The sequence below is a fragment of the Chiloscyllium plagiosum genome, unplaced genomic scaffold (genome assembly GCF_037043375.1).
Source record: "Chiloscyllium plagiosum isolate Xiang-an unplaced genomic scaffold, Cpla_swu_hap1 HiC_scaffold_95, whole genome shotgun sequence".
NCBI classification, from domain to species: domain Eukaryota; kingdom Metazoa; phylum Chordata; class Chondrichthyes; order Orectolobiformes; family Hemiscylliidae; genus Chiloscyllium; species Chiloscyllium plagiosum.
In genome coordinates this window covers 76,749-101,831 of record NW_028270234.1, presented here as the reverse complement: position 1 = coordinate 101,831, position 25,083 = coordinate 76,749, and the positions used below count along the sequence as shown (strand labels likewise).

Genomic DNA, 25,083 nt, shown 5'->3' with positions numbered 1-25,083 from the left:
ACTCCCACACACACTCATACTCACACACTCACACACACTCATACTCACACTAACACACTCACACTCCCACTCCCACACACATTCATACTCACAATCACACACACACACACACTCACTCACACATGCACATAAACTCACACTCACACACACACTAACACTCGCTCTCACACTCCCACACACACTCACACACACTCCCACACACAGTCACACACACACACACTCACACACACACTCACATACACACTCATACTCACACACACACACTCACACACTCCCATACACACTCATACTCACACACACACTCACACTCACACTCACACACTCACACGAACTCACACACTCACACACACACACTAACACTCGCTCTCACACTCCCACACACACTCACACTCACTCCCACACACATTCACACACACACACACTCACTCTCACACACACACACACTCCCACACACATTCCCACACACAGTCACTCACACACACTCACACACTCACACAGACACTCCCACTCCCACTCATACTCACACACACTCATACTCACACTAACACACACACACTCCCACCCCCACACACATTCATACTCACACTCACACACACACACACTCACACTCCCACACACACTCACACTCTCTCACACACACTCCAACACACACTCACACACTCATACACTGACACACACACACTCGCGCACACACTCACACTCCTACACACACTCCCACACACACACTCACGCTCCCACATACACACCCATACTCACACTCACACACTCACACACTCACACACGCACACACCAACAACCGCCCTCACACTCCCACACACACTCACACATACTCCCACACACAGCCACACACACACACACTCTTACACACACTCACACACACACTCCCACACACATTCCCACACACAGTCACTCACACACACTCACATACACACTCACTCAGACACTCCCACTCCCAAACACACTCATACTCACACACACTCATACTCACACTAACACACACACACACTCCCACTCCCACACACATTCATACTCACACTCACACACACACACTCCCACACACACTCCCACTCCCACACACACTCCCACTCCCACACTCACACTCCCACACACACTCCCACACACAGTCACACAGTCCCACACTCCCACACACACACATGCTCCCACTGCCACACACACTCACTCACACACTCCCACACACACACTCCCACACACACACTCACATTCACACACACTAACACTCACACTCCCACACACACTCCCACACACAGTCCCACAGTCCCACACACACTCATACTCACACACTCACACACACTCACACTCATACACACACTCATATTCACACTCACACACACACACTCCCATACACACTCATACTCACACACACTCACACGCACTCACACACTCACACCCTCCCACACACACACTCACACACTCCCACACACACTCACACTTCCACACACAGTCACTCACACACACACACTCACTCACACACTCACATACACACTCACACACACACTCACACCCTCACACACACCCTCCCACACACACTCATACTCACACACTCACACACAATCAGTCACTCACACACACACACACACACACACTCACACACTCACATACACACTCACACACACACACTCCCACTCCCACACACATTCATACTCACACTCACACACTCACACTCACACACACACATGCCCTCACACTCCCTCACACACTCATACTCACACTCACACACACACTCATACACTCATACACTGACACACACTCGCACACACACTCCCACTCCCACACACACACTTATACTCACACTCACACACACACTCACACACACACTCAAACACACACACACACACTCCCACACACTCCCCCACACACACACCCACATTCACACACACTAACACTCGCACTCCCACTCCCACACACACTCCCACACACAGTCACACACACACACTCACACACACACTCACACATGCCCTCACACTCCCTCACACACTCATACTCACACTCATACACTGACACACACTCGCACACACACTCCCACTCCCACACACACACTTATACTCACACTCACACACACACTCAAACACACACACACGCTCCCACTCACGCTCCCACTCCCACTCACACACACACACACACTCCCACACACACACTCACATTCACACACACTAACACTCGCACTCACACACACACTCCCACACACAGTCACACACACACAAACACACACACTCCCACACACACTCATACTCACTCACTCACACACACTCATACTCACACTAATACACACACACACTCACACTCATACACACACTCAAATTCACACTCACACACACACTCCCATACACACTGATACTCTCACACACTCACACGCACTCACACACTCACACCCTCATACACACTCTCCCACACACACTCATACTCACACTCACACACTCATACACTCACAAAACACACACTCACACACACAGTCACTCACACACACACACTCACACACACACTCCCACTCCCACACACACTCTTACTCACACACTCACACACACACTCATACTCACACTAACATACACACACACTCCCACTCACACGCACATTCATACTCACACTCACACACTCACACACACACTCACACTCATACTCACACATACTCTCACACACACACACACACACACACACTCACACACACACTCCCATACACACTCATACTCACACACTCACACACACTCACAAACACACTCATACTCTCATACACTCACACACACATTCACATATACACTCACACATACACACTCATATTCACACACTCACTCACACTCACACACACTTCCACACAAACTCACACTCACACTCACACACACTCACATATACGTACACTCACACACACACTCATACTCACACTCACAGACTCACACACACACACCCACACTCACTCATACTCACACTCACACACACACTCACACATACACACTACCAAAGACACTCATACTCACAAACTCACACACACACTCACACACTCACACAATCTCACATACTCACACTCACACACACACACTCCCACACACACTCACACGCACTCACATATACATACACTCACACACACACTCATACTCACACACTCACACAGTCTCACACACACACACTCACACACACTCATACTCACACACACACTCACACATGCACTCCCACACACACTCATACTCACACTCACACACTCATACATCACACACACTCACGCACACACTCATATTCACATACTCACACACACACTCCCACACACACACATACACTCACACAGTCTCACACACACACTCACACACACACTCACACATGCACTCCCACGCACACTCATACTCACACTCACACACGCATACATCACACACACACTCACGCACACACTCGTATTCACACACTCACACACACTCATACTCACACTGACACACACATACACTCACACAGACACACTCCCACACACACTCCCACACACACATACTCAAACTCACACAATCACACACACACTCATACACACACTCCCACAAACACTCATACTCACACTCACACACACACACACTCATACACCCACACACACTCACACTCACTCCCACACACTCATACTCACACTCACACACACTCACACACACACTCATACACACACACTCCCACTCCCACACCCACTCACACCCATACTCCCACACACTCTCAATCACACACACACTCCCACACACACACACTCACTCACTCACACTTGCACTCACACTCCCACACACACTCACACACACACTCCCACACAGTCACACACACACACTCACATACACACTCCCACACATACTCTTACTCACACACTCGCACTTCCACACACACTCACACACACACTCATACACTGACACACACTCACACCCACACACAAACACTCACACACACACACTCCCACACAGTCTCACACCCATGCTCCCACTCCCATGCACACTCAAACACACACACTCTCACATTCACACACACTAACACTCGTACTCACACTCCCACACACAGTCACACACACACACTCACACACACACTCACACTCCCACACACACTCTTACTCACACACTCACTCATACACACACTCCCATACGCACTCCCAAATACACTCATACTCACACACTCACACACATTCACACTCACACTCACCCTCACACACTCACACACACACTCATACTCACACACAGTCACACACTCACAGACATTCATACTTACACACACACACACACTCACACACACACTCACACTCACACTCCCACACACACTCTTACTCACACACTCACACACACACTCCCATACGCACTCCCAAATACACTCATACTCACACACTCACACACATTCACACTCACACTCACACTCCCACACACACTCTTACTCACACACTCACACACACACTCCCATACGCACTCCCAAATACACTCATACTCACACACTCACACACATTCACACTCACACTCACCCTCACACACTCACACACACACTCATACTCACACACAGTCACACACTCACAGACATTCATACTTACACACACTCACACACACACTCATACTCACACACACCCACACACTCACACTCACACAAACTCACACACTCACACACACACTCATACTCACACACTCACACATATACACAATCACACACACATTCACACTCCCACACACACTCATACTCACACTCATACATACACACACACACACACATTCACACAAACACTCATACTAACACTCACACACACTCATACACTCACACACACACTCACACAGACAATCATACTCCCACACACATTCACTCCCACACTCACTCCCACACACACTCACTCATGTACACACTCACACACTCTCTCCCACACACACTCACACTCCCACACGCCCACATACACTCAGTCATACACACATACACTAACACACCCTCCCACTCCCACTCACACACACATACCCAGACATACCCACACCCATGCACTGTGACTCCCCCAACCCCACACTCCGCCCCAAACCTACTTGCAGCTCCTTGCTTATCCGACCACCCTCCTGCCCCCCCCGGTCCCGAGTAGGGACTGTACCTGTCACCAAACAGAGAGATGACGCAGTGCTGCTCCTCCCGGGATGAGCCCTCACAGGCCTTGCCCCCGCGCTGGGGGGTAGGATTGGTACAGCCTCGGGACCGGACCCTGCGGTGGGAGGCATCACACGGTGTCCACACTGACCAGCAGCTCCAGGAACCATCCTGTACAACTACACGGGGAGAGAGAGGGAGAGGGGAGTGAGAGAGAGAGACATGGGGAGGGAGAGAGGGAGAGACACGCGGAGGGAGGGAGAGGGGGTGAGAGAGAGACACAGAGGGAGAGAGAGAGACACGGGGAGAGAGAGGGAGAGGGGGTGAGAGAGGGAGATACGGGGAGAGAGAGGGAGAGGGGGTGAGAGAGAGACACGGGGAGAGAGAGGGAGAGGGGGTGAGAGAGAGAGACACGGGGAGAGAGAGGGAGAGGGGGTGAGAGAGAGAGACACGGGGAGGGAGAGGGAGAGGGGGTGAGAGAGAGAGACACGGGGAGAGAGAGGGAGAGGGGGTGAGAGAGGGAGATACGGGGAGAGAGAGGGAGAGGGGGTGAGAGAGAGACACGGGGAGAGAGAGGGAGAGGGGGTGAGAGAGAGAGACACGGGGAGAGAGAGGGAGAGGGGGTGAGAGAGAGAGACACGGGGAGGGAGAGGGAGAGGGGGTGAGAGAGAGAGACACGGGGAGAGAGAGGGAGAGGGGGTGAGAGAGGGAGATACGGGGAGAGAGAGGGAGAGGGGGTGAGAGAGAGACACGGGGAGAGAGAGGGAGAGGGGGTGAGAGAGAGAGACACGGGGAGAGAGAGGGAGAGGGGGTGAGAGAGAGAGACACGGGGAGAGAGAGGGAGAGAGTGTGAGAGAGAGAGACACGGGGAGAGAGAGGGAGAGGGGGTGAGAGAGGGAGATACGGGGAGAGAGAGGGAGAGGGGGTGAGAGAGGGAGATACGGGGAGAGAGAGGGAGAGGGGGTGAGAGAGAGACACGGGGAGAGAGAGGGAGAGGGGGTGAGAGAGAGAGACACGGGGAGAGAGAGGGAGAGGGGGTGAGAGAGAGAGACACGGGGAGGGAGAGGGAGAGGGGGTGAGAGAGAGAGACATGGGGAGGGAGAGAGGGAGAGACACGCGGAGGGAGGGAGAGGGGGTGAGAGAGAGACACAGAGGGAGAGAGAGAGACACGGGGAGAGAGAGGGAGAGAAGATGTGAGAGAGAGAGACACGGGGAGAGAGAGAGGGAGATGGGAGTGAGAGAGAGAGACACGGGGAGAGAGAGGGAGAGGGGGTGAGAGAGGGAGATACGGGGAGAGAGAGGGAGAGGGGGTGAGAGAGAGACACGGGGAGAGAGAGGGAGAGGGGGTGAGAGAGAGAGACACGGGGAGAGAGAGGGAGAGGGGGTGAGAGAGAGAGACACGGGGAGAGAGAGGGAGAGGGGGTGAGAGAGAGACACGGGGAGAGAAAGAGGGAGAGGGGGTGAGAGAGGGAGATACGGGGAGAGAGAGGGAGAGGGGAGTGAGAGAGGGAGATACGGGGAGAGAGAGGGAGAGGGGGTGAGAGAGAGAGACACGGGGAGAGAGAGGGAGAGGGGGTGAGAGAGAGACACGGGGAGAGAAAGAGGGAGAGGGGGTGAGAGAGAGAGAGACACGGGGAGAGAGAGGGAGAGGGGGTGAGAGGGAGAGACACGGGGAGAGAGAGGGAGAGGGGGTGAGAGAGAGAGACGGGGAGGGAGAGAGGGAGAGGGGGTGAGAGAGAGAGACACGGGGAGAGAGAGAGGGAGAGTGTGTGAGAGAGGGAGATACGGGGAGAGAGAGGGAGAGGGGAGTGAGAGAGGGAGATACGGGGAGAGAGAGGGAGAGGGGAGTGACAGAGACAGAGACACGGGGAGAGAGAGGGAGAAGGTGTGAGAGAGTGAGGGACGGGGAGGGAGAGAGGGAGAGGGTGTGAGAGAGAGAAACGTGGCAAGAGAGAGAGGGAGAGGGTGTCAGAGAGAGAGAGACACGGGGAGAGAGAGAGGGAGAGACACGCGGAGGGAGGGAGAGAGGGTGTGAGAGAGAGAGACACAGGGAGAGAGAGAGAGAGGGTGTGAGAGAGAGAGACACGGGGAGAGAGAGGGAGAGGGGGTGAGAGAGAGACACGGGGAGAGAGAGGGAGATGGGAGTGAGAGAGAGAGACACGGGGAGGGAGAGAGGGAAAGGGTGTGAGAGAGAGAGAGACACGGAGAGAGAGAGGGAGAGGGGAGTGAGAGAGAGAGACACGGGGAGGGAGAGAGGGAGAGGGTGTGAGAGAGAGAGAGACACGGGGAGAGAGAGGGAGAGGGGGTGAGAGAGAGAGACACGGGGAGAGAGAGGGAGAGGGGGTGAGAGAGAGAGACGGGGAGGGAGAGAGGGAGAGGGGGTGAGAGAGAGAGACACGGGGAGAGAGAGGGAGAGGGGGTGAGAGGGAGACACGGGGAGGGAGAGAGGGAGAGGGTGTGAGAGAGAGAGACACACGGGTAGGGAGAGAGGGAGAGGGGGTGAGAGAGAGAGACACGGGGAGAGAGAGAGGGAAAGGGTGTGAGGGAGAGAGAGACACGGGGAGAGAGAGAGTGGGAGAGGGTGAGAGAGAGAGAGACACGGGGAGAGAGAGAGGGAGAGGGGGCGAGAGATGAGAGACATGGGGGGAGAGAGAGGGAGAGGGGGTGAGAGAGAGAGAGACACGGGGAGAGAGAGGGAGAGGGGGTGAGAGAGAGACACGGGGAGAGAGAGAGGGAGAGGGGGTGAGAGAGGGAGATACGGGGAGAGAGAGGGAGAGGGGAGTGAGAGAGAGAGACACGGAGAGGGAGAGAGGGAGAGTGTGTGAGAGAGGGAGATACGGGGAGAGAGAGGGAGAGGGGAGTGAGAGAGGGAGAGGGGAGTGAGAGAGACAGAGACACGGGGAGAGAGAGGGAGAAGGTGTGAGAGAGAGAGGGACGGGGAGGGAGAGAGGGAGAGGGTGTGAGAGAGAGAGAGAGACACGGGGAGAGAGAGGCACAGGGTGTGAGAGAGAGAGAGAGAGAGAGACACGGGGAGAGAGAGGCACAGGGTGTGAGAGAGAGAAACGTGGCAAGAGAGAGAGGGAGAGGGAGTCAGAGAGAGAGAGACACGGGGAGAGAGAGAGGGAGAGACACGCGGAGGGAGGGAGAGAGGGTGTGAGAGAGAGAGACACAGGGAGACAGAGAGGGAGAGGGTGTGAGAGAGAGAGAGACACGGGGAGGGAGAGAGAGAGGGTGTCAGAGAGAGAGAGACACGGGGAGACAGAGAGGGAGAGGGTGTGAGAGAGAGACACGGGGAGAGAGAGGGAGAGGGTGTGAGAGAGAGAGACACGGGGAGAGAGAGGGAGAGGGGGTGAGAGAGAGACACGGGGAGAGAGAGGGAGAGGGTGTGAGAGAGAGAGACACAGGGAGAGAGAGAGGGAGAGGGTGTGAGAGAGAGACACGGGGAGAGAGAGGGAGAGGGTGTGAGAGAGAGAGACACGGGGAGAGAGAGGGAGAGGGGGTGAGAGAGAGACACGGGGAGAGAGAGGGAGATGGGAGTGAGAGAGAGAGACACGGGGAGAGAGAGGGAGAGGGGGTGAGAGAGAGAGACACGGGGAGAGAGAGGGAGAGGGGGTGAGAGAGGGAGATACGGGGAGAGAGAGGGAGAGGGTGTGAGAGAGAGAGACACGGGAGAGAGAGAGGGAGAGGGTGTGTGAGAGAGAGAGACATGGAGAGGGAGAGGGAGAGGGTGTGAGAGAGAGAGACATGGGGAGAGAGAGAGGGAGAGGGTGTGAGAGAGAGAGACACGCGGAGAGAGAGGGAGAGGGTGTGAGAGAGAGAGACACAGGGAGACAGAGAGGGAGAGGGTGTGGGAGAGAGAGACACGGGGAGAGAGAGGGAGAGGGTGTGAGAGAGAGAGAGACACGGGAGAGAGAGGGAGAGGGTGTGAGAGAGAGAGACACGGGAGAGAGAGAGGGAGAGGGGAGTGAGAGAGAGAGACACGGGGAGGGAGAGGGAGAGGGGGTGAGAGAGAGAGACATGGGGAGGGAGAGAGGGAGAGACACGCGGAGGGAGGGAGAGGGGGTGAGAGAGAGACACAGAGGGAGAGAGAGAGACACGGGGAGAGAGAGGGAGAGAAGATGTGAGAGAGAGAGACACGGGGAGAGAGAGAGGGAGATGGGAGTGAGAGAGAGAGACACGGGGAGAGAGAGGGAGAGGGGGTGAGAGAGGGAGATACGGGGAGAGAGAGGGAGAGGGGGTGAGAGAGAGACACGGGGAGAGAGAGGGAGAGGGGGTGAGAGAGAGAGACACGGGGAGAGAGAGGGAGAGGGGGTGAGAGAGAGAGACACGGGGAGAGAGAGGGAGAGGGGGTGAGAGAGAGACACGGGGAGAGAAAGAGGGAGAGGGGGTGAGAGAGGGAGATACGGGGAGAGAGAGGGAGAGGGGAGTGAGAGAGGGAGATACGGGGAGAGAGAGGGAGAGGGGGTGAGAGAGAGAGACACGGGGAGAGAGAGGGAGAGGGGGTGAGAGAGAGACACGGGGAGAGAAAGAGGGAGAGGGGGTGAGAGAGAGAGAGACACGGGGAGAGAGAGGGAGAGGGGGTGAGAGGGAGAGACACGGGGAGAGAGAGGGAGAGGGGGTGAGAGAGAGAGAGACGGGGAGGGAGAGAGGGAGAGGGGGTGAGAGAGAGAGACACGGGGAGAGAGAGAGGGAGAGTGTGTGAGAGAGGGAGATACGGGGAGAGAGAGGGAGAGGGGAGTGAGAGAGGGAGATACGGGGAGAGAGAGGGAGAGGGGAGTGAGAGAGACAGAGACACGGGGAGAGAGAGGGAGAAGGTGTGAGAGAGTGAGGGACGGGGAGGGAGAGAGGGAGAGGGTGTGAGAGAGAGAAACGTGGCAAGAGAGAGAGGGAGAGGGTGTCAGAGAGAGAGAGACACGGGGAGAGAGAGAGGGAGAGACACGCGGAGGGAGGGAGAGAGGGTGTGAGAGAGAGAGACACAGGGAGAGAGAGAGAGAGGGTGTGAGAGAGAGACACGGGGAGAGAGAGGGAGATGGGAGTGAGAGAGAGAGACACGGGGAGGGAGAGAGGGAAAGGGTGTGAGAGAGAGAGAGACACGGGGAGAGAGAGGGAGAGGGGAGTGAGAGAGAGAGACACGGGGAGGGAGAGAGGGAAAGGGTGTGAGAGAGAGAGAGACACGGGGAGAGAGAGGGAGAGGGGAGTGAGAGAGAGAGACACGGGGAGGGAGAGAGGGAGAGGGTGTGAGAGAGAGAGAGACACGGGGAGAGAGAGGGAGAGGGGGTGAGAGAGAGTGAGACACGGGGAGAGAGAGAGGGAAAGGGTGTGAGAGAGAGAGAAACACGGGGAGAGAGAGGGAAAGAGTGTGAGGGAGAGAGAGACACGGGGAGAGAGAGAGTGGGAGAGGGTGAGAGAGAGAGAGACACGGGGAGAGAGAGGGAGAGGGGGTGAGAGAGAGTGAGACACGGGGAGAGAGAGAGGGAAAGGGTGTGAGAGAGAGAGAGACACGGGGAGAGAGAGGGAAAGGGTGTGAGGGAGAGAGAGACACGGGGAGAGAGAGAGTGGGAGAGGGTGAGAGAGAGAGAGAGACGGGGAGAGAGAGGGAGAGGGGGTGAGAGGGAGACACGGGGAGAGAGAGGGAGAGGGGTGTGAGAGAGAGACACGGGGAGAGAGAGGGAGAGGGGGTGAGAGAGGGAGATACGGGGAGAGAGAGGGAGATACGGGGAGAGAGAGGGAGAGGGGAGTGAGAGAGAGAGACACGGGGAGGGAGAGAGGGAGAGGGGGTGAGAGAGAGACACGGGGAGAGAGATGGAGAGGGGGTGAGAGAGAGAGAGAGAGACACGGGGAGAGAGAGAGAGGGGGTGAGAGAGAGACACGGGGAGAGAGAGAGGGAGAGGGGGTGAGAGAGAGACACGGGGAGAGAGAGGGAGAGGGGAGTGAGAGAGAGAGACACGGGGAGGGAGAGAGGGAGAGGGGGTGAGAGAGAGACACGGGGAGAGAGAGGGAGAGGGTGTGAGAGAGAGAGGGACGGGGAGGGAGAGAGGGAGAGGGTGTGAGAGAGAGAGAGAGAGAGAGAGACACGGGGAGAGAGAGGGACAGGGTGTGAGAGAGAGAGACATGGGGAGAGAGATGGAGAGGGTGTGAGAGGGAGAGAGAGACACGGGGAGGGAGAGAGAGAGGGTGTCAGAGAGAGAGAGACACAGGGAGACAGAGAGGGAGAGGGTGTGGGAGAGAGAAACACGGGGAGAGAGAGGGAGAGGGTGTGAGAGAGAGAGAGACACGGTGAGAGAGAAGGAGAGGGTGTGAGAGAGAGAGAGACACGGGGGAGAGAGAGGGAGAGGGTGTGAGAGTGAGAGACACGGGGAGAGAGAGGGAGAGGGTGTGTGAGAGAGAGAGAGAGAGAGACACGGGGAGAGAGAGGGAGAGGGTGTGAGAGAGAGAGGGACGGGGAGGGAGAGAGGGAGACGGTGTGAGAGAGAGAGAGACATGGAGAGGGAGAGAGAGAGGGTGTGAGAGAGAGAGAGGGAGAGGGCGTGAGAGAGAGAGAGACATGGGGAGAGAGAGAGGGAGAGAGTGTGTGAGAGAGAGAGACACGGGGAGAGGGAGAGGGCGAGGGGTGAGAGAGAGAGAGACACAGGGAGAGAGAGGGAGAGGGGTGAGAGAGAGAGAGACACAGGGAGAGAGAGGAAGAGGGGGTGTGAGAGAGAGAGACACGGGGAGAGAGAGAGGGAGAGAGTGTGAGAGAGAGAGAGACATGGGGAGAGAGAGAGAGGGAGAGGGTGTGAGAGAGAGAGACACGGGAGAGAGAGAGGGAGAGGGTGTGTGAGAGAGAGAGACATGGAGAGGGAGAGGGAGAGGGTGTGAGAGAGAGAGACATGGGGAGAGAGAGAGGGAGAGGGTGTGAGAGAGAGAGACACGCGGAGAGAGAGGGAGAGGGTGTGAGAGAGAGAGACACAGGGAGACAGAGAGGGAGAGGGTGTGGGAGAGAGAGACACGGGGAGAGAGAGGGAGAGGGTGTGAGAGAGAGAGAGACACGGGAGAGAGAGGGAGAGGGTGTGAGAGAGAGAGACACGGGAGAGAGAGAGGGAGAGGGGAGTGAGAGAGAGAGACACGGGGAGGGAGAGGGAGAGGGGGTGAGAGAGAGAGACATGGGGAGGGAGAGAGGGAGAGACACGCGGAGGGAGGGAGAGGGGGTGAGAGAGAGACACAGAGGGAGAGAGAGAGACACGGGGAGAGAGAGGGAGAGAAGATGTGAGAGAGAGAGACACGGGGAGAGAGAGAGGGAGATGGGAGTGAGAGAGAGAGACACGGGGAGAGAGAGGGAGAGGGGGTGAGAGAGGGAGATACGGGGAGAGAGAGGGAGAGGGGGTGAGAGAGAGACACGGGGAGAGAGAGGGAGAGGGGGTGAGAGAGAGAGACACGGGGAGAGAGAGGGAGAGGGGGTGAGAGAGAGAGACACGGGGAGAGAGAGGGAGAGGGGGTGAGAGAGAGACACGGGGAGAGAAAGAGGGAGAGGGGGTGAGAGAGGGAGATACGGGGAGAGAGAGGGAGAGGGGAGTGAGAGAGGGAGATACGGGGAGAGAGAGGGAGAGGGGGTGAGAGAGAGAGACACGGGGAGAGAGAGGGAGAGGGGGTGAGAGAGAGACACGGGGAGAGAAAGAGGGAGAGGGGGTGAGAGAGAGAGAGACACGGGGAGAGAGAGGGAGAGGGGGTGAGAGGGAGAGACACGGGGAGAGAGAGGGAGAGGGGGTGAGAGAGAGAGAGACGGGGAGGGAGAGAGGGAGAGGGGGTGAGAGAGAGAGACACGGGGAGAGAGAGAGGGAGAGTGTGTGAGAGAGGGAGATACGGGGAGAGAGAGGGAGAGGGGAGTGAGAGAGGGAGATACGGGGAGAGAGAGGGAGAGGGGAGTGAGAGAGACAGAGACACGGGGAGAGAGAGGGAGAAGGTGTGAGAGAGTGAGGGACGGGGAGGGAGAGAGGGAGAGGGTGTGAGAGAGAGAAACGTGGCAAGAGAGAGAGGGAGAGGGTGTCAGAGAGAGAGAGACACGGGGAGAGAGAGAGGGAGAGACACGCGGAGGGAGGGAGAGAGGGTGTGAGAGAGAGAGACACAGGGAGAGAGAGAGAGAGGGTGTGAGAGAGAGACACGGGGAGAGAGAGGGAGATGGGAGTGAGAGAGAGAGACACGGGGAGGGAGAGAGGGAAAGGGTGTGAGAGAGAGAGAGACACGGGGAGAGAGAGGGAGAGGGGAGTGAGAGAGAGAGACACGGGGAGGGAGAGAGGGAAAGGGTGTGAGAGAGAGAGAGACACGGGGAGAGAGAGGGAGAGGGGAGTGAGAGAGAGAGACACGGGGAGGGAGAGAGGGAGAGGGTGTGAGAGAGAGAGAGACACGGGGAGAGAGAGGGAGAGGGGGTGAGAGAGAGTGAGACACGGGGAGAGAGAGAGGGAAAGGGTGTGAGAGAGAGAGAAACACGGGGAGAGAGAGGGAAAGAGTGTGAGGGAGAGAGAGACACGGGGAGAGAGAGAGTGGGAGAGGGTGAGAGAGAGAGAGACACGGGGAGAGAGAGGGAGAGGGGGTGAGAGAGAGTGAGACACGGGGAGAGAGAGAGGGAAAGGGTGTGAGAGAGAGAGAGACACGGGGAGAGAGAGGGAAAGGGTGTGAGGGAGAGAGAGACACGGGGAGAGAGAGAGTGGGAGAGGGTGAGAGAGAGAGAGAGACGGGGAGAGAGAGGGAGAGGGGGTGAGAGGGAGACACGGGGAGAGAGAGGGAGAGGGGTGTGAGAGAGAGACACGGGGAGAGAGAGGGAGAGGGGGTGAGAGAGGGAGATACGGGGAGAGAGAGGGAGATACGGGGAGAGAGAGGGAGAGGGGAGTGAGAGAGAGAGACACGGGGAGGGAGAGAGGGAGAGGGGGTGAGAGAGAGACACGGGGAGAGAGATGGAGAGGGGGTGAGAGAGAGAGAGAGAGACACGGGGAGAGAGAGAGAGGGGGTGAGAGAGAGACACGAGGAGAGAGAGAGGGAGAGGGGGTGAGAGAGAGACACGGGGAGAGAGAGGGAGAGGGGAGTGAGAGAGAGAGACACGGGGAGGGAGAGAGGGAGAGGGGGTGAGAGAGAGACACGGGGAGAGAGAGGGAGAGGGTGTGAGAGAGAGAGGGACGGGGAGGGAGAGAGGGAGAGGGTGTGAGAGAGAGAGAGAGAGAGAGAGACACGGGGAGAGAGAGGGACAGGGTGTGAGAGAGAGAGACATGGGGAGAGAGATGGAGAGGGTGTGAGAGGGAGAGAGAGACACGGGGAGGGAGAGAGAGAGGGTGTCAGAGAGAGAGAGACACAGGGAGACAGAGAGGGAGAGGGTGTGGGAGAGAGAAACACGGGGAGAGAGAGGGAGAGGGTGTGAGAGAGAGAGAGACACGGTGAGAGAGAAGGAGAGGGTGTGAGAGAGAGAGAGACACGGGGGAGAGAGAGGGAGAGGGTGTGAGAGTGAGAGACACGGGGAGAGAGAGGGAGAGGGTGTGTGAGAGAGAGAGAGAGAGAGACACGGGGAGAGAGAGGGAGAGGGTGTGAGAGAGAGAGGGACGGGGAGGGAGAGAGGGAGACGGTGTGAGAGAGAGAGAGACATGGAGAGGGAGAGAGAGAGGGTGTGAGAGAGAGAGAGGGAGAGGGCGTGAGAGAGAGAGAGACATGGGGAGAGAGAGAGGGAGAGAGTGTGTGAGAGAGAGAGACACGGGGAGAGGGAGAGGGCGAGGGGTGAGAGAGAGAGAGACACAGGGAGAGAGAGGGAGAGGGGTGAGAGAGAGAGAGACACAGGGAGAGAGAGGAAGAGGGGGTGTGAGAGAGAGAGACACGGGGAGAGAGAGAGGGAGAGAGTGTGAGAGAGAGAGAGACATGGGGAGAGAGAGAGAGGGAGAGGGGGTGAGAGAGAGAAACACTGGGAGAGAGAGGGAGAGGGGGTGTGAGAGAGAGAGACACGGGGAGAGAGAGGGAGAGGGGGTGTGAGAGAGAGAGACACGGGGAGAGAGAGAGGGAGAGGGTGTGAGAGAGAGAAACACTGGGAGAGAGAGGGAGAGGGTGTGAGAGAGGGAGGGACGGGGAGGGAGAGAGGGAGAGGGTGTGAGAGAGAGAGAGAGAGAGACACGGGGAGAGAGAGGGAGAGGGTGTCAGAGAGAGAGAGACACAGGGAGACAGAGAGGGAGAGGGTGTGGGAGAGAGAAACACGGGGAGAGAGAGGGAGAGGGTGTGAGAGAGAGAGAGACACGGTGAGAGAGAAGGAGAGGGTGTGAGAGAGAGAGAGACACGGGGGAGAGAGAGGGAGAGGGTGTGAGAGTGAGAGACACGGGGAGAGAGAGGGAGAGGGTGTGTGAGAGAGAGAGAGAGAGACACGGGGAGAGAGAGGGAGAGGGTGTGAGAGAGAGAGGGACGGGGAGGGAGAGAGGGAGACGGTGTGAGAGAGAGAGAGACATGGAGAGGGAGAGAGAGAGGGTGTGAGAGAGAGAGACACAGGGAGACAGAGAGGGAGAGGGTGTGAGAGAGAGAGACACGGGGAGAGAGAGAGGGAGAGACACGCGGAGGGAGAGAGAGAGACACAGGGAGAGAGAGGAAGAGGGTGTGAGAGAGAGAGACATGGGGAGAGAGAGGGAGAGGGTGTGAGAGAGAGAGACACGGGGAGAGAGAGGGAGAGGGTGTGAGAGAGAGAGAGACACGGGGAGAGAGAGAGGGAAAGGGTGTGAGAGAGAGAGCGACATGGGGAGAGAGAGGGAAAGGGTGTGAGGGAGAGAGAGACACGGGGAGAGAGAGAGTGGGAGAGGGTGAGAGAGAGAGAGACACGGGGAGAGAGAGGGAGACGGGGTGAGAGAGAGAGAGACACGGGGAGAGAGAGGGAGAGGGGGTGAGAGAGAGAGAGACACGGGGAGAGAGAGAGAGAGAGAAGTTGTGAGAGAGAGAGAGACACGGGGAGAGAGAGGGAGAGGGGGTGAGAGAGAGACACGGGGAGAGAGAGGGAGAAGGTGTGAGAGAGAGAGGGACGGGGAGGGAGAGAGGGAGAGGGTGTGAGAGAGAGAGAGAGAGAGACACGGGGAGAGAGAGGCACAGGGTGTGAGAGAGAGAGAGAGAGAGAGAGACACGGGGAGAGAGAGGCACAGGGTGTGAGAGAGAGAAACGTGGCAAGAGAGAGAGGGAGAGGGTGTCAGAGAGAGAGAGACACGGGGAGAGAGAGAGGGAGAGACACGCGGAGGGAGGGAGAGAGGGTGTGAGAGAGAGAGACACAGGGAGACAGAGAGGGAGAGGGTGTGAGAGAGAGAGAGACACGGGGAGGGAGAGAGGGTGTCAGAGAGAGAGAGACACGGGGAGAGAGAGAGGGAGAGGGTGTGAGAGAGAGACACGGGGAGAGAGAGGGAGAGGGTGTGAGAGAGAGAGACACGGGGAGAGAGAGGGAGAGGGGGTGAGAGAGAGACACGGGGAGAGAGAGGGAGAGGGTGTGAGAGAGAGAGACACAGGGAGAGAGAGAGGGAGAGGGTGTGAGAGAGAGACACGGGGAGAGAGAGGGAGAGGGTGTGAGAGAGAGAGACACGGGGAGAGAGAGGGAGAGGGGGTGAGAGAGAGACACGGGGAGAGAGAGGGAGATGGGAGTGAGAGAGAGAGACACGGGGAGAGAGAGAGAGAGGGGGTGAGAGAGAGAGACACGGGGAGAGAGAGGGAGAGGGGGTGAGAGAGGGAGATACGGGGAGAGAGAGGGAGAGGGTGTGAGAGAGAGAGACACGGGAGAGAGAGAGGGAGAGGGTGTGTGAGAGAGAGAGACATGGAGAGGGAGAGGGAGAGGGTGTGAGAGAGAGAGACATGGGGAGAGAGAGAGGGAGAGGGTGTGAGAGAGAGAGACACGGGGAGGGAGAGAGGGAGAGGGGGTGAGAGAGAGACACGGGGAGAGAGAGGGAGAGGGTGTGAGAGAGAGAGGGACGGGGAGGGAGAGAGGGAGAGGGTGTGAGAGAGAGAGAGAGAGAGACACGGGGAGAGAGAGGGACAGGGTGTGAGAGAGAGAGACATGAGGAGAGAGATGGAGAGGGTGTGAGAGAGAGAGAGAGACACGGGGAGGGAGAGAGAGAGGGTGTCAGAGAGAGAGAGACACAGGGAGACAGAGAGGGAGAGGGTGTGGGAGAGAGAAACACGGGGAGAGAGAGGGAGAGGGTGTGAGAGAGAGAGAGACACGGTGAGAGAGAAGGAGAGGGTGTGAGAGAGAGAGAGACACGGGGGAGAGAGAGGGAGAGGGTGTGAGAGTGAGAGACATGGGGAGAGAGAGGGAGAGGGTGTGTGAGAGAGAGAGAGAGAGAGACACGGGGAGAGAGATGGAGAGGGTGTGAGAGAGAGAGGGACGGGGAGGGAGAGAGGGAGACGGTGTGAGAGAGAGAGAGACATGGAGAGGGAGAGAGAGAGGGTGTGAGAGAGAGAGAGGGAGAGGGCGTGAGAGAGAGAGAGACATGGGGAGAGAGAGAGGGAGAGAGTGTGTGAGAGAGAGAGACACGGGGAGAGGGAGAGGGCGAAGGGGTGAGAGAGAGAGAGACACAGGGAGAGAGAGGGAGAGGGGGTGAGAGAGAGAGAGACACAGGGAGAGAGAGGAAGAGGGGGTGTGAGAGAGAGAGACACGGGGAGAGAGAGAGGGAGAGAGTGTGAGAGAGAGAGAGACATGGGGAGAGAGAGAGAGGGAGAGGGGGTGAGAGAGAGAAACACTGGGAGAGAGAGGGAGAGGGGGTGTGAGAGAGAGAGACACGGGGAGAGAGACGGAGAGGGGGTGTGAGAGAGAGAGACACGGGGAGAGAGAGAGGGAGAGGGTGTGAGAGAGAGAGACACGGGGAGAGAGAGGGAGAGGGGGTGTGAGAGAGAGAGACACGGGGTGAGAGAGGGAGAGGGGGTGTGAGAGAGAGAGACACGGGGAGAGAGAGAGGGAGAGGGTGTGAGAGAGAGAGACACGGGGAGAGAGAGGGAGAGGGTGTGAGAGAGAGAGAGACACGGGGAGAGAGAGAGGGAGAGGGTGTGAGAGAGAGAGACACACGGGGAGGGAGAGGGGGAGAGGGGGTGAGAGAGAGAGACACACAGGGAGACAGAGAGGGAGAGGGTGTGAGAGAGAGAGAGACATGGGGAGAGAGAGAGGGAGAGGTGTGAGAGAGAGAGACACGGGGAGAGAGAGGGAGAGGGTGTGTGAGAGAGAGACACGGGGAGAGAGAGAGGGAGAGGGGGTGAGAGGGAGACACGGGGAGAGAGAGGGAGAGGGGAGTGAGAGAGAGAGACACGGGGAGAGAGAGGGAGAGGGGGTGAGAGAGGGAGATACGGGGAGAGAGAGGGAGAGGGTGTGAGAGAGAGAGAGACGGGGAGAGAGAGGGAGAGGGGGTGAGAGGGAGACACGGGGAGAGAGAGGGAGAGGGGAGTGAGAGAGAGACACGGGGAGAGAGAGGGAGAGGGGGTGAGAGAGGGAGATACGGGGAGAGAGAGGGAGAGGGGAGTGAGAGAGAGAGACACGGGGAGGGAGAGAGGGAGAGGGGGTGAGAGAGAGACATGGGGAGAGAGAGAGGGAGAGGGGGTGAGAGAGAGACACGGGGAGAGAGAGGGAGAGGGGGTGAGAGAGAGAGAGAGAGACACGGGGAGAGAGAGAGAGGGGGTGAGAGAGAGACACGGGGAGAGAGAGAGGGAGAGGGGGTGAGAGAGAGACACGGGGAGAGAGAGGGAGAGGGGAGTGAGAGAGAGAGACACGAGGAGGGAGAGAGGGAGAGGGGGTGAGAGAGAGACACGGGGAGAGAGAGGGAGAGGGTGTGAGAGAGGGAGGGACGGGGAGGGAGAGAGGGAGAGGGTGTGAGAGAGAGAGAGAGAGAGAGAGACACGGGGAGAGAGAGGGACAGGGTGTGAGAGAGAGAGACATGGGGAGAGAGATGGAGAGGGTGTGAGAGAGAGAGAGACACGGGGAGGGAGAGAGAGAGGGTGTCAGAGAGAGAGAGACACAGGGAGACAGAGAGGGAGAGGGTGTGGGAGAGAGAAACACGGGGAGAGAGAGGGAGAGGGTGTGAGAGAGAGAGAGACACGGTGAGAGAGAGGGAGAGGGTGTGTGAGAGAGAGAGAGAGAGAGACACGGGGAGAGAGAGGGAGAGGGTGTGAGAGAGAGAGGGACGGGGAGGGAGAGAGGGAGACGGTGTGAGAGAGAGAGAGATGGAGAGGGAGAGAGAGAGGGTGTGAGAGAGAGAGACACAGGGAGACAGAGAGGGAGAGGGTGTGAGAGAGAGAGACACGGGGAGAGAGAGAGGGAGAGACACGCGGAGGGAGAGAGAGAGACACAGGGAGAGAGAGGGAGAGGGTGTGAGAGAGAGAGACATGGGGAGAGAGAGGGAGAGGGTGTGAGAGAGAGAGACACGGGGAGAGAGAGGGAGAGGGTGTGAGAGAGAGAGAGACACGGGGAGAGAGAGAGGGAAAGGGTGTGAGAGAGAGAGCGACATGGGGAGAGAGAGGGAAAGGGTGTGAGGGAGAGAGAGACACGGGGAGAGAGAGAGTGGGAGAGGGTGAGAGAGAGAGAGACACGGGGAGAGAGAGGGAGAGGGGGTGAGAGAGAGAGAGACACGGGGAGAGAGAGGGAGAGGGGGTGAGAGAGAGACACGGGGAGAGAGAGAGGGAGAGGGGGTGAGAGAGAGACACGGGGAGAGAGAGGGAGAGGGGAGTGAGAGAGAGAGACACGGGGAGGGAGAGAGGGAGAGGGGGTGAGAGAGAGACACGGGGAGAGAGAGGGAGAGGGGGTGAGAGAGAGAGAGAGACACGGGGAGAGAGAGGGAGAGGGGGTGAGAGAGAGACACGGGGAGAGAGAGAGGGAGACACGGGGAGAGAGAGGGAGAGGGTGTGTGAGAGAGAGAGGAACGGGGAGGGAGAGAGGGAGAGGGTGTGAGAGAGAGAGACATGGGGAGAGAGAGGGAGAAGGTGTGAGAGAGAGAGGGACGGGGAGGGAGAGAGGGAGAGGGTGTGAGAGAGAGAGAGAGAGAGACACGGGGAGAGAGAGGGACAGGGTGTGAGAGAGAGAAACGTGGCAAGAGAGAGAGGGAGAGGGTGTGAGAGAGAGAGAGACACGAGGAGAGAGAGGGAGAGGGTGTCAGAGAGAGAGAGACACGGGGAGAGAGAGAGGGAGAGACACGCAGAGGGAGGGAGAGAGGGTGTGAGAGAGAGAGACACAGGGAGAGAGAGAGGGAGAGGGTGTGAGAGAGAGAGAGAGACACGGGGAGAGAGAGGGAGAGGGGGTGAGAGAGAGACACGGGGAGAGAGAGGGAGTGGGGGTGAGAGAGAGAGAGAGACACGGGGAGAGAGAGGGAGAGGGGGTGAGAGAGAGACACGGGGAGAGAGAGAGGGAGAGTGGGTGAGAGAGAGACACGGGGAGAGAGAGGGAGAGGGGGTGAGAGAGAGACACGGGGAGAGAGAGGGAGAGGGGAGTGAGAGAGAGAGACACGGGGAGAGAGAGGGAGAGGGGGTGAGAGAGAGAGAGAGACACGGGGAGAGAGAGGGAGAGGGTGTGAGAGAGAGAGGGACGGGGAGGGAGAGAGGGAGAGGGTGTGAGAGAGAGAGAGACATGGGGAGAGAGAGGGAGAGGGTGTGAGAGAGAGAGAGAGACACGGGGAGAGAGGGAGAAGGTGTGAGAGAGAGAGGGACGGGGTGGGAGAGAGGGAGAGGGTGTGAGAGAGAGAGACACGGGGAGAGAGAGGGAGAGGGGGTGAGAGAGAGACACGGGGAGAGAGAGGGACAGGGTGTGAGAGAGAGAGACATGGGGAGAGAGATGGAGAGGGTGTGAGAGAGAGAGAGAGACACGGGGAGGGAGAGAGAGAGGGTGTCAGAGAGAGAGAGACACAGGGAGACAGAGAGGGAGAGGGTGTGGGAGAGAGAAACACGGGGAGAGAGAGGGAGAGGGTGTGAGAGAGAGAGAGACACGGGGAGAGAGAAGGAGAGGGTGTGAGAGAGAGAGAGACACGGGGGGAGAGAGAGGGAGAGGGTGTGAGAGTGAGAGACACGGGGAGAGAGAGAGGGAGAGGATGTGTGAGAGAGAGAGAGAGAGAGACACGGGGAGAGAGAGGGAGAGGGTGTGAGAGAGAGAGGGACGGGAGGGAGAGAGGGAGACGGTGTGAGAGAGAGAGAGACATGGAGAGGGAGAGAGAGGGTGTGAGAGAGAGAGACACAGGGAGACAGAGAGGGAGAGGGTGTGAGAGAGAGAGACACGGGGAGAGAGAGAGGGAGAGACACGCGGAGGGAGAGAGAGAGACACGGGGAGAGAGAGGGAGAGGGTGTGAGAGAGAGAGACATGGGGAGAGAGAGGGAGAGGGTGTGAGAGAGAGAGAGACACGGGGAGAGAGAGGGAGAGGGTGTGAGCGAGAGAGACACAGGGAGACAGAGAGGGAGAGGGTGTGGGAGAGAGAGACATGGGGAGAGAGTGGGAGAGGGTGTGAGAGAGAGAGAGACATGGGGAGAGAGAGGGAGAGGGTGTGAGAGAGAGAGACACAGGGAGACAGAGAGGGAGAGGGTGTGGGAGAGAGAGACACGGGGAGAGAGAGGGAGAGGGTGTGAGAGAGAGAGAGAGACACGGGAGAGAGAGGGAGAGGGTGTGAGAGAGAGAGAGAGACACGGGGAGAGAGAGAGGGAAAGGGTGTGAGAGAGAGCGACATGGGGAGAGAGAGGGAAAGGGTGTGAGGGAGAGAGAGACACGGGGAGAGAGAGAGTGGGAGAGGGTGAGAGAGAGAGAGACACGGGGAGAGAGAGGGAGAGGGGGTGAGAGAGAGAGAGACACGGGGAGAGAGAGGGAGAGGGGGTGAGAGAGAGAGAGACACGGGGAGAGAGAGAGGGAAAGGGTGTGAGAGAGAGAGCGACACGGGGAGAGAGAGGGAAAGGGTGTGAGGGAGAGAGAGACACGGGGAGAGAGAGAGTGGGAGAGGGTGAGAGAGAGAGAGACACGGGGAGAGAGAGGGAGAGGGGGTGAGAGAGAGAGAGACACGGGGAGAGAGAGAGGGAAAGGGTGTGAGAGAGAGAGAGACACGGGGAGAGAGAGGGAAAGGGTGTGAGGGAGAGAGAGACACGGGGAGAGAGAGAGTGGGAGAGGGTGAGAGAGAGAGAGAGAGACACGGGGAGAGAGAGAGGGAGAGGGGGTGAGAGATGAGAGACATGGGGAGAGAGAGAGGGAGAGGGGGTGAGAGAGAGAGAGACAAGGGGAGAGAGAGAGGGAGAGGGGGTGAGAGAGAGAGACACTGGGAGAGAGAGAGAGGGAGAGTTTGTGAGAGAGAGAGAGAGAGAGAGAGACACGGGGAGACAGAGAGGGAGAGGGTGTGAGAGAGAGAGACACGGAGAGAGAGTGAGGGAGAGGGTGTGTGAGAGAGAGGCACAGGGAGAGAGAGGGAGGGGGTGTGAGAGAGAGAGAGACACGGGGAGAGAGAGAGGGAGAGGGCGTGAGAGAGAGAGAGAGACATGGGGAGAGAGAGAGGGAGAGGGTGTGAGAGAGAGTGGGACGGGGAGAAAGAGAGGGAGAGACACGCAGTGGGAGAGAGAGTGGGTGTGAGAGAGAGAGAGACACAGGGAGACAGAGAGGGAGAGGGGGTGAGAGACACGGGGAGAGAGAGAGTGGGAGAGGGTGAGAGAGAGAGAGACACACGGGGAGAGAGAGAGGGAGAGGGGGTGAGAGAGAGAGAGACATGGGGAGAGAGAGAGGGAGAGGGTGTGAGAGAGAGAGAGACACAGGGAGAGAGAGAGGGAGAGGGTGTGAGAGAGAGAGAGACACGAGGAGAGAGAGAGAGAGAGGGAGAAGGTGTGAGAGAGAGAGAGACACGGGGAGAGAGAGAGAGAGGGAGAAGGTGTGAGAGAGAGACACGGGGAGAGAGAGAGGGAGAGGGGGTGAGAGAGAGAGAGACACGGGGAGAGAGAGAGAGAGAGGGTGTGAGAGAGAGACACCGGGAGACAGAGAGGGAGAGGGTGTGAGAGAGAAAGACACGGGGAGCGAGAGAGGGAGAGGCACGCGGAGGGAGTGAGAGAGGGTGTGAGAGAGAGAGAGAGAGAGATACGGGGAGAGAGAGGGAGAGGGTGTGAGAGAGAGAGAGACACGAGGAGAGAGAGAGAGAGGGAGAAGGTGTGAGAGAGAGAGAGACACGGGGAGAGAGGGAGAGACACGCGGAGGGAGAAGGAGAGGGTGTGAGAGAGTGAGTCACGGGGTGACAGAGAGGGAGAGGGTGTGTGAGAGAGAGAGAGACACAGGGAGAGAGAGGGAGAGGGGGGTGAGAGAGAGAGAGACACAGGGAGAGAGAGGGAGAGGGGGTGAGAGAGAGAGAGACACGGGGAGAGAGAGAGAGGGAGAGAGTGTGAGAGAGAGAGAGACACAGGGAGAGAGAGGGAGAGGGGGTGAGAGAGAGAGAGAGAGGGGGTGAGAGAGAGAGACACGGGGAGAGAGAGAGAGGGAGAGTTTGTGAGAGAGAGTGAGAGAGACACGGGGAGACAGAGAGGGAGAGGATGTGTGAGAGAAAGAGAGAGAGAGAGAGACACGGGGAGAGAGAAGGAGAGGGTGTGAGAGAGAGAGACAGTGGGAGAGAGAGGGAGAGGGTGTGTGTGAGAGAGAGAGAGACACGGGGAGAGAGAGAGGGAGAGGGGGTGAGAGAGAGAGAGACACGGGGAGAGAGAGAGGGAGAGAGTGTGAGAGAGAGAGAGACACGGGGGAGAGAGAGGGAGAGGGTGTGAGAGAGAGAGACACGGGGAGAGAGAGAGGGAGAGGGTGTGTGAGAGAGAGAGAGAGAGAGAGACACGGGGAGAGAGAGGGAGAGGGGGTGAGAGAGAGGGGGACGGGGAGGGAGAGAGGGAGACGGTGTGAGAGAGAGAGAGACATGGAGAGGGAGAGAGAGAGGGGGTGAGAGAGAGAGACACAGGGAGACAGAGAGGGAGAGGGTGTGAGAGAGAGAGACACGGGGAGAGAGAGAGGGAGAGACACGCGGAGGGAGAGAGAGAGTCACGGGGAGAGAGAGGGAGAGGGTGTGAGAGAGAGAGACATGGGGAGAGAGAGGGAGAGGGTGTGAGAGAGAGAGAGACACGGGGAGAGAGAGAGGGAAAGGGTGTGAGGGAGACAGAGACACGGGGAGAGAGAGAGTGGGAGAGGGTGAGAGAGAGAGAGACACGGGGAGAGAGAGGGAGAGGGGGTGAGAGAGAGAGAGACACGGGGAGAGAGAGGGAGAGGGGGTGAGAGAGAGAGAGACACGGGGAGAGAGAGAGAGAGAGAGAGGGAGAAGTTGTGAGAGAGAGAGAGACACGGGGAGAGAGAGGGAGAGGGGGTGAGAGAGAGACACGGGGAGAGAGAGAGGGAGAGGGGGTGAGAGAGAGAGAGACACGAGGAGAGAGAGAGAGAGAGGGAGAAGTTGTGAGAGAGAGAGAGACACGGGGAGAGAGAGGGAGAGGGGGTGAGAGAGAGACACGGGGAGAGAGAGAGGGAGAGGGGGTGAGAGAGAGACACGGGGAGAGAGAGGGAGAGGGGAGTGAGAGAGAGAGACACGGGGAGGGAGAGAGGGAGAGGGGGTGAGAGAGAGACACGGGGAGAGAGAGGGAGAGGGGGTGAGAGAGAGAGAGAGACACGGGGAGAGAGAGGGAGAGGGGGTGAGAGAGAGACACGGGGAGAGAGAGAGGGAGAGGGTGTGAGAGAGAGAGACACGGGGAGAGAGAGAGGGAGAGACACGCGGAGGGAGAGAGAGAGACACGGGGAGAGAGAGGGAGAGGGTGTGAGAGAGAGAGACATGGGGAGAGAGAGGGAGAGGGTGTGAGAGAGAGAGAGACACGGGGAGAGAGAGGGAGAGGGTGTGAGAGAGAGAGGGACGGGGAGGGAGAGAGGGAGACGGTGTGAGAGAGAGAGAGACATGGAGAGGGAGAGAGAGGGTGTGAGAGAGAGAGACACAGGGAGACAGAGAGGGAGAGGGTGTGAGAGAGAGAGACACGGGGAGAGAGAGAGGGAGAGACACGCGGAGGGAGAGAGAGAGACACGGGGAGAGAGAGGGAGAGGGTGTGAGAGAGAGA

General features: G+C 58.3%; 1 protein-coding gene across 1 annotated transcript in view; it reads right to left on the bottom strand.

Moving 5' to 3' along the window:
- Positions 1-5,009: 5,009 nt before the first annotated feature.
- The window catches only part of LOC122546070 (complement component C6-like), a gene marked incomplete at its 3' end in the record, with an annotated part of 81,282 nt that continues 61,208 nt past the window's right edge, over positions 5,010-25,083 (bottom strand). The window contains exon 5 of the mRNA XM_087985690.1: positions 5,010-5,243. Within this exon, the coding sequence (XP_087841816.1) occupies positions 5,010-5,243 (234 nt within the window). The remainder of the gene's footprint in view (positions 5,244-25,083) is intronic.